This window comes from Catharus ustulatus, chromosome 5 (assembly GCF_009819885.2).
Source record: "Catharus ustulatus isolate bCatUst1 chromosome 5, bCatUst1.pri.v2, whole genome shotgun sequence".
NCBI lineage: Eukaryota > Metazoa > Chordata > Aves > Passeriformes > Turdidae > Catharus > Catharus ustulatus.
Genome location: NC_046225.1, coordinates 49,563,163 through 49,580,851, shown reverse-complemented (window position 1 = coordinate 49,580,851; position 17,689 = coordinate 49,563,163). Strand labels below are relative to the sequence as shown.

The following is a 17,689-nucleotide window of genomic DNA, read 5'->3' as shown; positions in this document are numbered from 1 at the left end:
TGTTTGTTGAAACTTTCTCCTTACAGAGAAGCCTACCATGCAAGAGTCCACGGTGCCAGACTCGTAGCCAGCACACAGCATCCTGCTGGTGATGATTTTCATGTCAAAATATGACTGGCATTGTTCTAAGGAAATTATGCGAACTTCTCCTTCTTGAAGCTTGAAAGGCACTGAAAAACAGAATAAGTGTTTACTATACACAAATTCACAAAGACTTACCTATTGTGACTCCATGAGGTACAACAAACGTTTCCATTGGGATACGCTATAAATATTGCTCTCTATATATATATAAATGAAAGAGCACTATGTGTTGCATAGTCCTGGAGAAGGACTAAACACATGGAGACTGGTGTGGTATTTGCTGTTTATTGAGCATTTACACTTCAACAGGATGCAGTTTGTGACTTTTAAGACAGGGGGAGTAGTGGCTAGAAAATAGTCATGTGAGAGGGGTGGGAAACTGGTTTGATTCACTGTTCCAGGGCAGGACCTCCCTGCTTCTTGTTGTCTGTCATGGTAAACCTTGGTTATGTTTGTGTAAATTTGACTTACAGAATGTACCAGGAAATCAGAATTTGAACCTAATCATATTACTGTAGTATGTTCAAGAGACAATAGAAGACTTTTTCCTTGCTAAGCAACTGACTGAGCTCATATTCTATTCAAAGTTGTTCAGCCAAGGGTATGCAGTACTAAATCCTATGTAGCCACAGTCGTTTTTGATGCTTCCTAGCATAAAACCTTTAAAATCAACACTGACCACATTAGAGAACAAAAAACCACTTTCCATTTACCAGTGCTGCAAAAAAATTCTCCTGCGAGTTTTTTTCTTCACATCATATAGAGATGGGTAGAGATGCTAGTAAACAGCTTACCATTCATGTGTGCAATTTAATTTTTACCACATGTAACCTGGCCACTACAATTGAAGTTCTACTGAAGCAATATGGAAAGAAAGATTTCCTTACCAGGTATGGAAAAGCCATCCCAAGTAATTATTATAATAATACCAAAGGAGAAACACAATGGCTAATGAAGTAGAAGTGTTGGGGACAGGCTAATTTGCATACTATTCATGAAGAGTCATTTTGCCTGAACAAGGATTGACATAACAGTTCTTGTCGAGGATTGTGGCAGCCCTAAAACAAGAAAACACACTAGCATTCTGTTTAGAGATAAAAAATCAGTTTTGATTATGGAATAAATTATGTCACAAGTACAAAGTGATTCATGTTCCTCCAGCCTGTATGCCAGTGCTTCCAGTGCCTCCAGCTTTCACCAAGCTAAGAGTGTTTCCCCTGCACTGATGATGTGATACCTTTGCAATACCATTCTGAATGAAACTTATGTAGCTAAGATCCTAACTGTGTGGGAGACTTTCTTGATAGAAGTTTCCAGATCCTCAACATTTTTAAAAATCAAGCCAGTGTCTAAGTAAGCATTAAGGAGCATAAATTGCTGCTTGAAAAAAGCTAGGCTATAGTCACAGCTTGATCCCTTCAAGAGTAGTTACACTTCTCACTTACTAAGCTACAGTAAATAATATAAATGGATAAAAGTTTGCAATGATATCACTTATTTCATTAACTCAGCAGAAGCTTCACATGTTTTCAAAAGTCACAGAAATATCATCTTACTTTTGTTGCCCATGTGTCCCCAGCCTGTGATGTAGCAGTAGGTGTCTGGCTGAACCAGCTGGTCCTTGCTGGGCAAGCAGACAGGTCTTACATAGCTTGTCTCATTGATATCCTCATCTAGTTCCACAATGCTGATATCATAGTCTACAACTGCTCTGTTGTAGCGTGGATGGAGGATGATGGTCCTCACTAGTCGGGTCTGCATGAAACTTGATGGATGATCGAGGTTGCTGATCCCAAGCACTACTTTCCAGACAGCTGCATTTTCTCTCCTTTGTAAAAAAAAAAAAAAGAAAAAAAAATTAAATTTCAGTCAAGGTCTTTCTTTTAAGCTAAAATACCCAAGATATTTTTTTCTCCCTTTTTGTACACCGCACTTGGCAAAGCATACAAATACTACAAGAAGAAAACAAATATTTATGCATCATTCTTTACAGCAAAGATCTGAGCAAGAAGTCAATGCTTTCCATTTCCCTCCTGTTTGTAATCAAACACATTAAAGCTCACTCCATCAGAAGATATGTAACCATGCATTAGTTGCTGTATTAACGGCTGTCAAAGTCATCCCTTGGATCCTTCCCAGTGTTAGTTGCTCACACATGCTCATAGTGGGCACATACAAAAATTGCTGGGGTGAGACTGTTGTTCAGTAGTTTACTGACAGCAGTTAAACCTCACTGAAATTCCCTAAAGAGTCTCAAAGAGTAAATTATATTGTGTAAATTAAATATTTTATGATAGCCATGGGAAAAGTCCCTTATTTATTCAGCATTTAGTCTGTTCCAAGTATACTTTCTATGCCTAAGACCAAAGGGTTACTTTGACTCTTAAATTTTTTGACACTCTTTTAGTAAACATACAAGACACAAGGCAATGATACATATGATACAGGGGGGAACACGAACTATTGTCTGTTGAGACACATCAGAAAAGCCTAGATTTTATGAAAACCTACAAGGCTGTAATCTCTTGATCCTAACTGGTCACAGGAGGAGTTGCGGTTCTTTGTGGTTTCTAATTAGTCTGCGATGCTAAAGGCTCTCAAAAAAGTCACCATTTTTCACAACTACTGAAAGACAACTCCATGTAATTAAGCACCTTTCACAGGACTAAAGCTTATTCAAAGCAGTGTAAGCAAAAGCATGCAAAATTTCAGCTTTTTCATAGCGCTCAACAAGATTGCAATTGCTGTAATTTGTAAGAGATTCAGTTGCTAAATCAAGACTATATTTATCTTAAGAGTTAGATGAAAATTCTGGCATTTCAGACTATAATGATCATTTTAGCATCATGATCAATTCATGAGCTGTTCCATACAGTTACAGTTCCATACTGTTCCATACAGTTACAAAAATGAAGTGCTGACAATATTCATATACTATTGTATATGTGTTTATGACCATTGTAAAATAACATTTCCTAGAGAAACTGACTTTCAGTAATGAGAGGAATCTTATCCAGCAGATAGCGCCCAATATTGCTGAAGAATCAACCTCTGTCCCACCCTTTATTTTAGATCAGAAAGTGTTCTTCCAAAAGACAGGAAATATTCCAGCAGTATATTTTAAAGTAGATGGAGAAAGAAGAGAAATTCCTTCTGGACCCAAAATCTGATAAAATAAGTACTCTTGTTTGTATTATACAGGTTTAGCACACTTAGTTTGGAAGGACAAACACCAAAGAACTCAGTTTTTCAGAAATAAAAAACAAAATGTAATTTTTTTCTGTAAAAGGGAATGGCTAACACTATAAAGAAATATCAGTTCAAGAGAATCTTGCTTAACATAGAATTTCTGCTGGCTTAAACACAAAGGAAGTGTTTAGTGCAGTTTAAAATAATTTCCAGTGAGCAAGCACCAGTTTACAGCAGGATTAAGCAACCATATACCAGAGAAGTACTTGCTAACTACAGCAGAAAACACTTGTTTGAATTTTCTTCAGGAATCCAGTTTAAAAACTTTGTATAAGACAAAAGAAATGAGGTAATAAACCTCCCTTTGCAATTTGTGGTTCATCAAGAAGAAACACTGGTTAGCACCAAAAAGCTGGCAGTGATCAAAACAATTGCTAAGATGTGTAAACACCCTCTGCACTCCAGACTATCCCTCCACCACGGCCTCTGATACTAGGGAGCACTTAATTGTAATACTGATTGTTAATGATTGCAATCTTAATAAAGACTGGACTGTATAAAAAGAAAAGGCAGTGACTTCAATATGTCCATTTGCATTGTTAGTAAATACTCAGTTTTAATTTTTATCAGTGGTCACATCATTTTTTCAGGGTCTTTTCTACACTGGTACAGAGGATGATTTTTAAATCCATGGCAGCTGTATGGCAGCTATAGAATTAGTGGTTGGTCTTCTTCCTTTTCCTGCTTCCTGCTCAAAATCAGGGCATCTTCATTTAGCTTTCATGGTAGAGATACCAGCAATGAATAACAAAACATGTGAAAAGCTCAGCTGATGCTGGTTTGTACCTTTTTACTTTCTTTTTCAGTTTCCTAAAACCAGGTCTCTGTGACTGGCCATTCTGCAAAGGTCTTCACTTACACCCTGTGTGTGTTGGTCATTCACACATGCAAGCTTACGTGAGCAGTAAAATGTGTGAGCCCTCTCACCCTTCGAAGCAGTGTGCTACGGTCAGGACCCATCTCTTGGCAATGAGGACGCAGCCACAGATGTGTCCGCTGGGCTCGCTCTGCAGGGAGCACTGCCATGGCCAGCGCCCCGGCCGGCTGGTCCTGCCCCCCAGGATCCTCTTGCTCATGCGGGCAGCAGGGCGGCGGCCACAGTCTGCAGGAACACAGCGTTAGTGGACACCCTGACAGCACCTTCTGCAGCACAGCTGGGCAAGGAGTGCTGGTAACAGCCCTGAAATTGCACTGAACAATACAGTACATGAGGCAGTCACCAACCACGCAGCAGCAACAAACACTGAGCCACTGTCTTAGGTTGCAATACAGGATGTGATCAAAGTCTGTATTCTATCACCATCTGCTGAAACCAGGTGAGTCAGTGATCCTTGTCTCCATGGGAGAGATACCCAGCTAATGGGCCATCTGTTCAAACCAGGTGGGGCAGTCTTCTTTATCTTTTCCTCCAAGAATTATAGTCTGCTAATGGGCCATTGAGTCCCACTGCATGACTGATAAAATTACTTCATCCCATTGGGAGATGCTCCACCCAGGGGAAGGAGTCAAGCCTTTCCTACCTAGATAAAAACTGAAATTTGGAACATCAGAGCAGCCTTTTACCACTGGATTCCAGAGGAAAACCAGACCCTACATCATCACTGGACCTTTGGAGGAAAACTGCACTTTCTACAGAATCACTGTTTCAACTGAACCACATCTGTCACTCCAGGAGGACTGCAGCCACCCTTTAATGGACTGCTACCAACACCCTGGCTGATGGGGTGTCAGGTTGTATTCTAACTCTGCCAGTGGTTTGGGTTTGTTCTTTGTAATACTGTATTTCTATTTTAATTTTCATAGTAAATTACTGTGATTCCTATTTCCCATATCTTTGCCTGAGAGCCCCTCAATTTCAAAATTATAATAATTTGGAGAGAGGGCATTTATATTCTCCATTTCAAAGAGAGTCTCCTGCCTTTCATAGCCGACACCTGTCCTCCAAACCAGGACAGACACTTCTTGCATTCCTTTGTATCAAAGGATTTGCTCTCTGGTTATTAATTTTGCCTGGATCACCCTGAAATATTAACTAAGGTACGTTTGGAATCTTGACTTCCTTTTGCTCGGAGGTTTCCTCAAGTCTTATTCCTTCTAGATAGCAACGTGTTTGGCCCACTTTGTATTATCCAGAAGAATTGCATCTGGAAAATCTGCTCAGCAATAATAAGGTTTTTCTCAAGTCAGTGTGAAGTTAATGTCATGCTATTTACTCAACTACACAGCAGAAAGCTCACTTTGCCTGCAGAAATTACTAAGGGAGAATATTTAAAGATCTGAAGACACTCTAGTACTTTGTCCATTACACTTTACAAGCCACTTCCACTAAAAATTACACCAGATTACCAACTGCCAGTTACTACTCTAAAATAACCCTTCACTTTTGATTAACTTTATTTTCTGGATTTGAAAGATGCCAGTCTTGTTATCCTGTTCATACTTTATTCTGTTTATACTCAGTCTAACTTAGAGAAATAAAGGAACACCACCAATTTCTGCAACTAGGCATCCCAAGGGAAGATATACTGCCATTGAATGTATCTGAGAATTTAGTGCTTGAGAAATAAACTGGAGCAATGGTATTCAACCTTATAATTCTTACTGCATTCATATAACTTCATAGAGTAAGCAACATGTATCAGAACAAAATACCTTCAACAAGCTTTTTGAAAGCTCGTTTGAGTTTTTTCCTTCCTCAGACAAGTAGCAAATGTTTTGATTAGTTTCCCAATTTTTTCTCCTGTCTTGTAATTCCTTTTCCCTGACTCAAGCTACTTTGTAGTTCAAGTGTTCTTCAGCAAAGCTGTCCTTGATCTGTAGAACATGGTTTCATCACAGATGAAGAATTTCTGCATTTTCAAACCACTTAAAATTACACAACCTACTGTGCCAACAGACTCAGTCCGTAACTTTCTACTTCAGGTTCTTCTGTCCCCTTGAACTTAACAAACAGATCACAACTTCAACTCCCAAGCAGACAGTCTGCTAACCACTCTGCTGGTTAAGGATATTTTCAGCAGGGAGTTTTATCAAATTTTGTCAAATTTTTGAAACCTAACTGCTGACAAAATTCCTTTTGTGGTACCTTAACACACAGCATCCTAGTCAAAATATAAGAAAAGCTGATAAAAAATGAGTAGGGAAGAATAAACCCAGTGCAAAAATTGGATGTTGTAGAGGTTTAGTAAAAAAATCAGAATGAATCCACACTAAACATCTGCATTTTTTAAAGTGATTTAACACAATGTGTAAACATCTATTTTATAAGCACTTCTCTCTTACCTTCTTTAGTGCAAAAGAGAGCCACTTTGCTTCTGCTTTGCACGTCTGTCTAAATATTGAAACAAAACATGAGTGGAAAATCTCATTAATTGATTAATGTTGATAATTTGAAAATCAGCACAGATATTGTATTCATTGCTGTAATCCAGCTGTTAAAATTCCCTCAAACTGTGAAAAGGAACACAAGGAGCTTCTTATGCCAGATCATCCATGGTTTTCAGCATCTGCCTGAAGATAATTCAAAATATTAGATCAGCTTTACAATACGTTTCATGAGTAGGTGTTACACATTTTCGCAGACTGCCTCGCTCCCTGGTCATGGATCCAGCTCTGAGGTCAGCTGGGATGCACAGTCCATCAAGTTCTTATTTACAGCACCTGAAAAGCACAGATTGCCAGCCTCCTCTTCCTTACAGTCAAAGGACAGGATTTCCTTTGAAATGCGTTTGATAACATGATCTTTCATGCCCTTAGAGTTGGTTATTTTAAAAGAATCCAAGAATGTCTGCATAAGTAGGTATTATAACCACAAAAATTTATAATTTCTGTTGCAAAATCTTCAGATAAGAGAGTGAAGAATTGAATTTTTTTGTCAAGAGAGGAGAAAACACAGTTAAATCGGCAAGCACTGTTGCACAGCTAGCTGACTGCCTTTTTATTTCCACAATCTTTTCATTCCCACTGTATACATGCTTTTCTGAGGCAGGTGCAGAGTTACATTGGGCTGGATACACAGGTAATTTCTTTGCCAGGTAATCCTTTGCAGACTATTAATCCCAGCAGGTAGGTAGTATGTTTAAAACTTCAATCACCTAAAAAGAGCTGCATTTCATGTTAGTCATACACACTAATGTGGGTCAAACAACAGTGTCAGCCAGCCCAGCAGGTCAGCTTGAATCTGAAATTTAACCAAACCTTTGTCCCTTACATTGCATATACCTCATTCACAGACTGTGAAAATCAGTCTATTTCTCTTCCTGAAAACCCAGTTCATATAATTTTATTTTTTTTTTGAGATAGTAAGAAATAGACAACCAATTTCAGGAAATAATATTTTGTGTACAATTTTGACAGACAAAGAAAATACACAGAATATAAATGAGATCAGTTATGCTCATGTTTTTACACTTGTTTCTTTGACTTACCATGCAGCCAGGTCTAAAGAGCTTTTAAGTGTGCATTGCCTGCTGTTCCCTCCCATCAAAACCTTATGAAATAGTGATGTATTTGTTAGTTTCTTGGCCAAGATCCCATTAGTCCAGAAGCCTGGCAACCTCCATTAAACATATATACTCCACAGCACAAACCTTTTACATGTTGCAGTTGATCCAGATGAATACACCTAGCTTCTCACTTCTTGTTATCAACTTTCTGAATCAGGGGGGAGTGGAACATTTATCTCCTACATGTAACTTTCATTAACGCAATAGATTTAACAATAATCCTTCATTACTGATGTTTTTTCCTCCTTAACTTGCACTTTGGGCAAAAATACATCTTTTGTGACTAGAATTTGTAACACAGAGGCTCCAGATCCATTACTTCATACGTTTCCTAGCAGACCTCTTTCAAAAATGTCAAAAAGTACTTTGAAATTTCTGCTTTGCACTTTAGTGACTGAACAGAATATGATTGTGGATCTGCTTTTGCATCTGGTCACAACCCAAGGTGTTTATTCTTGTATTAATCTGGAGAAAAGCATTTAGATACTGTTAGGCTAGAGGAAAAAAACAGTGAGAAAGGAAAATCAAAGAGTTAAAAAGACAACTTTCAAGTATCAGGCATCATTCAAGCACTGTCCTTCTAGATGAAGAACTATAAATTAATGTAAAGGGATGGGGAAAATACTAATGTAAAACAAAAAAAAGTTCAAAATTGAGATGTTAGAAAGCAAACTCAGCTGCCTGCAGGCACAATCTTTTTAGTATTCTGCCACTAGGTACAACTTTTGAGTATAGAAAATAATGGACCCAAGCAAAAGTAAAGATATTTCCTTCCTCAGATTTTTGTCTTCACACATATTGTATCTCTGCAGTTACCCAAGACATTCTTTTCTTGTGAAACAGAAGGATTTTCTATGGAAGAAAGATGTTCTGACAAGCTCTTGTGAATTTCAAAGAGAATAGGGAAACCATTAATCTGCTCTTTTGAAGAATGCAGTTGCCAATGGCGATTAGGTGGTTCTCCCAGTTTTGCCCTGGATTTCTAGTTTACTGGTTCTTCAAAGTCACACTTTGAATGTTTCAGCCACGAGATACTGGCTTCTCCTGCTTAGTTGGGTTAATTAAAAGGAATATACCATCATCTGAAGCCATATCTATGGAAACCTACTTTAAGTGGATATAACCTCTACTGAAGAAGCTGTGGTTGCCCCAAATTAATGAATCCAGACCTACATGGGTTGCAGAGGATGGTAAGATGTTGCTGCAGATTTTGCTATATAGTACTTGCTCAACTTTCTTGTTCAGCAAAGATTTAACAAAGCTGTTTGGTCCAGGTGCTTCAAGGCCATCACCTCTGTATCACTCAAATGCTCTTATTCTACCAGAATGGGCCCCCAAGGATTCACAAAATAGTCTCAAAAGAGACTGCAGTGGTTTTAGACACTAAAATAATTGTAGACCGTATCTTAACAACTTACATGACCATATGCTGGTATTTATACATGGGTACCATAGAAAAAATGAGCTCACCAAAGAGTTTGTCATCCTGCATTGATAAGTGACAACCCACAGCAGTGAAATAGGTCTCTTTTTACCTGTTACTTACCCATTCACTAGAAGTGCATGTAAAGTGGATGCATTCTTATTCTTCCAGTCTGAGTGCAGATTCAGCCATTTGTGGTCCTGCATCTGATCATTCTCTATTACAATTTCTGTTTTGGATGGTCCTCTGAAATAAATGAAAGACATTGATGGAACTTCTGGTAGATTTCTGTGTTAGAGTTACAAAGGTGAGGAGGCCCTAACATACCTGTTTACTTTAAAGATACATGTCTGAATGATATGGCAAAGCCGCTGGCAAATACACAGTTAGGAGAATGAAATCACCCCAAGAAGCTAGGCCAGCCAAACTACGACAGTCATGTTGTATTTCCCAACAAGAAGCAGAATTGGAATCAGGAACAGCAAGAACTTGCTGGTGGCATTTACTGTAATGCACACATTGATACTGTTTCAACAGTTTCTTGGCTTCCCAAAATATGAAAAAAACCCAGATCTTTGTATGTAAAAGAGGTAACAGGAATTTTTGTTTTTATTCCTGTCATTGGAAATCCATTAAAATTGAACAGTAAAGAGCAGTCTAGGTCTTGTTAATAAGACCTGAGAGTATCTCTAAGTCCAAGCTGCCTGCTTTCTGAAACAGAATAAATTACTGGTGACAACGTCAACCCATTCTTCTGCAGCAACCTAACAAGTATATGATGGTTAGAAAGGTTTACCAGGAGATATGTTAATATATCCACTTCCTCAGTCTAGTTATTGCCAGATAGACTCAAGAAATTGCTATTTTATTCTCCCTTGACTGCCAATGGGAAAAAATAGAGCATTTCTAAATTACTTTACTTTGTCATGAAGCTTTTGAGCACAGAAACATTCATGACTAGCCATCAATCCCTGTCAATGACAAGGACTTTCACACAGTGCTCTCCCAAACACCAGTCAAAGGCCAAATTCTAACTCCTGATTCATGGAAAAGAGAATTCATGGAAGAGAGCATTTCAGAAAAACTGTGACGTATCCTTAAATTGGTCTCTGAACCCAATCTCTCACGATACTGCCTGGTAACGCCAGCCAGGATTTTAGTTTGTCTTTAAGCCAAATTCTCGATACTTCTTTTTTTTATCGATACTTCTATATTTCTTTTTTTAAAAATCTTTACAAAACATCAACATTCTTTAGCCCACTGGATTGCAGAGATCAAAGAATTCTATTATATGGTAAAGTTGTCAGTGTGACCATATGGAAATATTTTCAACACAGCTGGCAGAATAAACCAAACTTTGAGGTCACAGCCCTGGACCTTGCCTGTTACATGACTTATTTTCCAGAACCTTCTCTGGGCATATTAAGTAAATATAATTCCATGATCTACGTAACCAGAATGTGCTGGTATATGTGCTCTGAAAAAGGAGTTTTCTTTCTCAGGGCCTGCTTTTAGCATACAGATAAAGATCTCCTCTCTTCCATATTTCCCACCCTTTTTCCTACCAAACATATGCAAACCTTTTTCTAATGATGGCATTCTGCCTTATGATCTCTGAACAATGGTGTTCACCATTTCATAGCTGGTGTAGTGATAGTTTTATGAACAAAAACACTGTCTGATCTATAAAATATGTAACTCAAAATGTGCAAAAATGTTGCGAATATCATTTGATGAATCCAAAACTGTATTGTACCTGATTGTTTTGATGAAACCTGAAGTTCTGAATTACAGTTTACAGTGATGCTATAATCAGAATTAAGGAGATATGTACTTCTAAATCAAGGTAACTACATATAAAACACACCTGCATGAAATTTTATAATTATTTTACTTAGCAAAAAAAAGATCCTATCTATACCATTTTTCTTTGGTGGTCACAGCTTGATAAAACACTGGAAACCAGGATAATTTATATCTTTAGAATGGCTTCTACAAACATTTATGTTCCCCCCTTGATAGTGTTTATAAAAGATTTTCTTTTAGATAGGCAAGGGCTGCCACTTGCCTCCTTTAATCTATTTCATGAGAAATAGAATGAAGGGGAACAAAGAGCCTCATTTCTATATGAAGAAAGCTGGAGACAATGGTTAAAAACATTTGTGTGGAGACCTGAGCATTCTCAGAATTGCTAGAGAGTGAGAGAACATGAGCTAAAAATCTTAGAAGTAAAGATTGAGGCTGGTGAGAGTTTCTAAGTGTGAGACTTTCAGAGAGGCTGCTGGACCAGGAGTCCACATTACACCAGGGGCTGTAAATCACTCAGAGAAAAGGAGGGAGGTGGAGCAGTGGGTACCCATTTTAGCCAGCCCCACCCTGTGCTCCAAAAAAACAGCAGGCAGCAGGTTCTACTTGGTCCCTCTTGGAGCTGTAACACACATTTTCTTCTGAGTTTCTAAGACAACAAGATTATATTGCTAATTACTTCTAGATATCAAGCTACATCTTCAAGTTCAAAATCAGCTCTCCTGCCTGTTTTTTAGTTTAGGAGCCTGCTGAAGTTGCAGTATCTTTCAAAATTTCAGGCCAAACAAACAAAGACTTTTTTAACGAAATGCTTTCAAAAGGCTCTTTCACTTCTCTGTAGTTTTCTGTTTCCCCCTTTGGTTTGAATACTATAACTGCTTTGCTCAGAAACTTGGTGTGGATTTTAAATTAGTGCTTGTAATTATTACCTGTACTGGCAAAAAGCAAAATTGAAACAGTATTTGTTGACTGAAACCATACATATTGGAATGCAGTGTGCAGTTTTGAGGTACATCAGTTTAAGATAGTATTTAGAAACTGGAAAGCATCATGCAAATGGCTTTCAAATTTTTGAGGGGCCTCTGGCACTGACTTATAAGGAGGGATTGAGGGTACTGAACTTGCTTACTCTTGTGAAGAGGAAGCGAAGGACAATTCAATAGCAACCTGCAAGTACTTAAGAGAAGTTAAAACATGACTGTAACAAATTTTTCTCAATAGTGCTCCATGGTAAAACATGGGGAAATGGCCTAAGCCTATAGCTTTGGACTCACAGCACATGTAAAGGAAATACTTTTTCATTAGGAAGGTGAAGCAGCCCTGGAACAGAGAGCCCTATCCATCAAAACTTTTGAGACTTGGCTAAACAGAGCAGTGGTTGAAACTGATCCCATCTGGCAATAGGTCTGCTTCAAGCTGGAGAAGTACTACATGTTCTCTAAATGCCTGTGACAGTGAGGATTTTATGATTCTTTTGCACAGCACAAACACACTGTAGTGACCAGAGCCTATGATGAAGAGATGGATCTTAAAGAAGGCCAGCAGTTACTAGAACAGACTTTTCACACACCAGAGCATATTTTAACATTACAGAACATTACAGTCACTGAATCACAGAATCACAGAAATTAGGTTGGAAAGAGCTCCAAAATCATCAAAGTCCAACCAAGTACCTGTATGTAGATATCTGAAACACCTACATTACTTAGGAAGTTTATTAATGATATCTGCAAACTTAAGGCATTCATACCATGGTAACAATAATTCACACCTTTTGAGTGGTGATATTTTGACCAGACTTTCACAATAAATTAATAAATCCTAGGTGCACCACATGACTTTATAAGACTGCATAGTGCTATTTGGATGAAATTATTTGCATACTCAACTATTATTTTAAAACCCACGTGGTTCTAAAAGTCTGAACAGACCATAAAAATTTGATTTTCTCATGTGTCTAATATCTGCAGTAAATCTTCATATCCAGAAGAATCAACACTATGCCTTTTAAGCTCAAACTGCTCAAACATAGCACACAATGAATAAATTTTTAGGTTCCTGTAGTCTCAGTCTATGGATTTCTCTAAGACTGGAAAGTTCCATATTAAAGTTTACAATAGATGCATGACAAACAGCAATGTTTTATGACTTTTTTCTTCTCTTTTTTCTCCTCATTTGAAGTGATAGAAATACCAAGTTTAGTGGTATAAGACAAGTGTGACTTTCACACAAATTTTCATTAGGTCCTCTGCACTGCTTTTAAGAACTGAAATGAAAAAGTTCTTCCATGAGACTTTCTTTCACTAAAATGTTAACTATCAGAAATTCAGCCAAAAGAAATCTCATCAGGCTACCTGATCCATTCCTCTAATTCAAAATAAGATCAATCACATCTAAATTTTCTCTGGCAGATTTTGTTCCTCCTGTTTGTACATAACTTTAATGATGAAGAATCCTCAGCATTTACAGTCAATATATTCAAGCAATTTTTTAAAGTAATGCTTATTCTAATTTTTCCTGCTTGTTATTTAGGCTCATTATTCTGCCTTTTTTCCATCGGAAATGGAGAGCAGTTTATTCCCAACCTTCTACGTATTTCAAGGTTCCTATAACTCCTCCCCCATGACTGACCAAACAGAGTTTCTAACATTTCTTCATAGACCATGCTTTCTAGGTCTCTGGTTATTTTTTGCTGACAAATTCTCATTTAGTCCAAATCTAACACAAACTGAACACCACAAAGTGATTGCACATAAACATTCTTGGTTAATTCAGGCCATTTCGCCAGCTTGTCAAGCATTTTTTAAATTTTAATCCTGTCCTCCAAAATGCTTTCACATCCTCCCAGCTTAATGCTGAATGAGAAATTGTCAGGCCTGCTCTCCACTCTATCATCTGAATGACTCACAATACCACTGTATCCTCCCAGACACACTGACATGTGTCTATCCCCCCACCAATACATCTTTAAGGTTTGACAATGAATCACCAGCATTCCCATATAATTTAATCTCTGTTCATAGCTCTTTAGTTATTTCAGAAGTCATTTCACATAGTGTAAAGGTTAAAAGTATATCACATCTGCAGGTTTTTCCCCATCCACAGGGTTTCTGGTATTTGAAGGAATAAATAAAGGGACTGTGACGTGATTTGTTACTGATAAATACATTCTGTCGGTTCATTAAGTCCGTATACTTCTGTAATTTGTTGGTAATTCAAGCCAGGCAAGTAGATTGTTAATCTTTGTATCTCATTCTTTTATCCTTTTTAATGAAAGAGGACATACCAGTTTCCTCCATTCTCTACAACTTCTCAAACCTGTGGCTATCACTAGAGTCACCCATAATGGAGACCCACCAGGGCCATAAATATTAAATGCTCTTTGATCATTTCAACAAAACTAGCTACTTTGAAGAGCAGTTTATTACCCATTAATTTCTTACTCTAACCCTCTTTCTTAAGTCTTTGCTATCTTAGTAACATATTATGATTTCCTTAGGTTCCTTTGTGATTTTGTTTTGGGGTTTTTCTTGCTTTGCTTTTTAAATTGCATGTTTAGAATAAAGTATAATTCATAAGCTGGATTACTTCTTGCTTCCAAGTAACAGTGTCACACATCAGTTTAGTTTCTGTAATTCCATTCTTGTAGGGCTCATGGTGACAGCAGGTTTGAGAAAGCAAGCCTTGAGTTAGGCCAGAAGTGCATATGGGCACTAATTTAAAACAAATTAGGTCTATTTCAGAGCTGAACAGCGTCTGTTTCCTGTCAGTACATACTGGTTAGAATGCTTCTTGTCTTCAGCAGAATTCTCTAAAGCCACAGCTGTGCCATAGAATATGGACTAAAAGATCAAAACCTTGATTTTAACAGCATTAAAATCAGAGATATCTGAAATTTTTAAGTGAAAACATATTGAAACATAGAAAATAAAATTCAAAGTGTTCACTGCATTGATAGAAGAAATAAACACATATGATTAAATTATTCTTAAAATTTTTTGGTAGAAGGTTGGTAAACACTGTGATACTTTCAGGTTTCAAAATCCCTCAGTCCTATTTCCTAGCTCAAGCTCATAAACTAGTCAAATCTATGAAGGATGAGTTGACTCATATTGATTTAAAAAAACTGCTTGCTCTATCTCTGCAAGCTGGTTTTGCTTGGGATAGAGTTAATTTTCTTCACAGCTAGTATGGGGCTGTGTTTCAGATGTGTGCAGAACACAGTGTTGATTAACAGAGGGCTGATTTCATTTTTCCTTACCCAGAGTCAAAGCCTTTTCTGCTCCTCACCCCGCTCAAGCCGTATAATTTCTCAGCTAAACTTAAAAGACCAGATTAGAGCATTTAGAGTTAAAGTTTCAATTAAAATCTAGATTTTCTTATCTGGAAGTATTAATTCAACTTCAATAATGTAAAGTCCTTCATTTAAAGTCAATTAGTTTTTCATTTTAAAAATACAAAGGATGTATTTCAGAGAAAAAAAATTTTAAACATAATTTTAGTTGTTTAATTTCAAAGATTTGAAAAAATAACTTGATTTTTCAACCTTTTACCACTGTAATGAAACTATCTACCGAATTTGAAAAAAATTCACTTGTTTCTTTGTTCAACATCATCCCTTACAGAATTATTATTCACTAAGAAATGTTCCCATAGTGTAATTTATGCCTGTTTTTCCAAGACATGTAACATATTTATTCTTTTATTACTAATTTCTGCTTCTCTCATCTCAAACAGAACTTGAGAGTCATAGTCTCATAGGCATTTTTAAATTTTTGAGCTTACTTTTTGTATCTAAAGTCAATGCTGACATCATTTCATGAGCTAAGGTTACCTTTGAAAGGATTGCTGTCTATTTAATGATACAGGGTTTATATGCAGAGGATGTCTTTCATTAGGATGCTTAAGAGTTGAGGAGATGGTGCGGAGGTCACATAAGACTTTCCTAAATTACATAGCAGGAAGAGCAAAGCTGAAGGCAGACCTATTTGCCTGAAAGCTTGTCTGATAAAAGACACTGCAGTCCTTGCCCCTCTCAAGGTCTTTGGTCATGTCATTAAATTACAGAATAGGTTGCTCAGAGTCCCATCCTACCTGACCTTGAATATTCCAGGAATAGGGTGTCTACCATGTCTCTGGGTAACCTGTTCCAGTGTTTCACCACCCTCATTGTGAAAAGTTTATTCCTTATGTCTAGTCTAATACCTACACTATTTCAATTTTGATATATAAGTTAAAAAAAAAAAAAAACAAAGCACTTCAACTTGCAGATTTCAGAATAAATTTTCAGTGCAGAGAGATTTAATATCTGTTTAGTGTTAAATGGAGTAAATTTGAATCTGGAAGGCCCTGGATAAAAAAAAAGAAAGTAAAAAGGGGGCAGTAGGTTTATAATGTACAAGTTATGGCATAAAATAATTTGAAAAAAATTTGTGATCAATTAGAATAAGAACATTTCCTTGTTTGGTAGTATTCTTGTACTTTCTTTTAGTCGATCACAGAATGGTTGGGCTTGGAAGGGACCTCTGGAGGTCAAGTATGGCCACCTATAGCCAATTATCCAGAAGCACATTCAGATAGCTCCAAGGATGTTTGAGATAATAACATCATGAATAACAATTATCACTTAAAAAAAAAATAAAGAAAATATCCAATCATGGAACTAGAAAGTGTTATATGAGGGGACTGACAATATGCTTAATGACTATTTGAAGAAACTGTCACAATTCATCGGGAATTATAAGGTTGGAATTTCTTCAAAAACAGCCTTATCCAAATAATTGTATTTTAAACTAAATATGTACATGAAAGACGAGAATAACCTATCAGATATTAATCTAGCATGACTCTAATACGCTGAATAAAGTCTACATATTTTAACACTGGTTTATTATTGCTCCAATTGACTAGAACAGACTTCCACATCTACCATAGCTCTATTTTCAGTAAATTTCAGTAACGAATTATTAGTTGCCATTCTTAAAAAATTAAATTAAATGTAAAAAAAAAATGCTGTCTTTCTACATCTTCTACAGCATTAATAGAACAATGTGGCCATGGAAAACATTAATAGATTCAAAGTAGGTTAAGAGTATGTTACATTCTGTTGAATGGGTATAGAAATCTAGATTGAATTAATGAGTTCAAATACTTCCTCTTTGGCATGGAATTTGTTTCACTAAATGTCATGTTTATCCTTAGAGAAAATGAAGTCTCATTCAGAAGTTCAAATTTATTATGTGGGTATGACAGAAAGATTCTGGGTATTGTTTCTGTCAGAATCTTTAAGCAAATAAAACATTAAGCTGAGCTTCCATTATTTGTCTTGCAGAAACTGTTACAGAGTAATTAAAAAAACAAATTAGATCATACAAAAACAAGAGATTTTTCATCCAGCAGCTTGACTGCTCAGTTGTCAAATATTCAAGATCTTTATATCAAAGACATTGAATGAAAATGTACCAGGAAAGATAAAAGGCCAGGCAGCAACAACAGACTTGCCTGTCCCTTTCATAAATACACACACAGCAGATGCTAGAGCAGAGGAGAGGAAGAGAAGGAGCTGCTGGTTTCAGTGGACCACCAGTGACACAGCCTCCAAGAAAAGGAGCAGCAGTCACAG

At 37.0% G+C, this 17,689-nt stretch overlaps 1 protein-coding gene across 1 annotated transcript in view; it reads right to left on the bottom strand.

Moving 5' to 3' along the window:
- Positions 1 to 17,689, bottom strand: part of CORIN (corin, serine peptidase) — a 129,027-nt gene that overhangs the window by 3,612 nt on the left and 107,726 nt on the right. Inside the window, exons 17-22 of the mRNA XM_033060864.1 lie at positions 9,385 to 9,507; positions 8,326 to 8,332; positions 6,616 to 6,664; positions 4,261 to 4,435; positions 1,641 to 1,912; positions 37 to 170 (exon numbers count right to left, since the gene is read on the bottom strand). Coding sequence (XP_032916755.1) covers positions 37 to 170; positions 1,641 to 1,912; positions 4,261 to 4,435; positions 6,616 to 6,664; positions 8,326 to 8,332; positions 9,385 to 9,507 — 760 coding nt within the window. The remainder of the gene's footprint in view (positions 1 to 36; positions 171 to 1,640; positions 1,913 to 4,260; positions 4,436 to 6,615; positions 6,665 to 8,325; positions 8,333 to 9,384; positions 9,508 to 17,689) is intronic.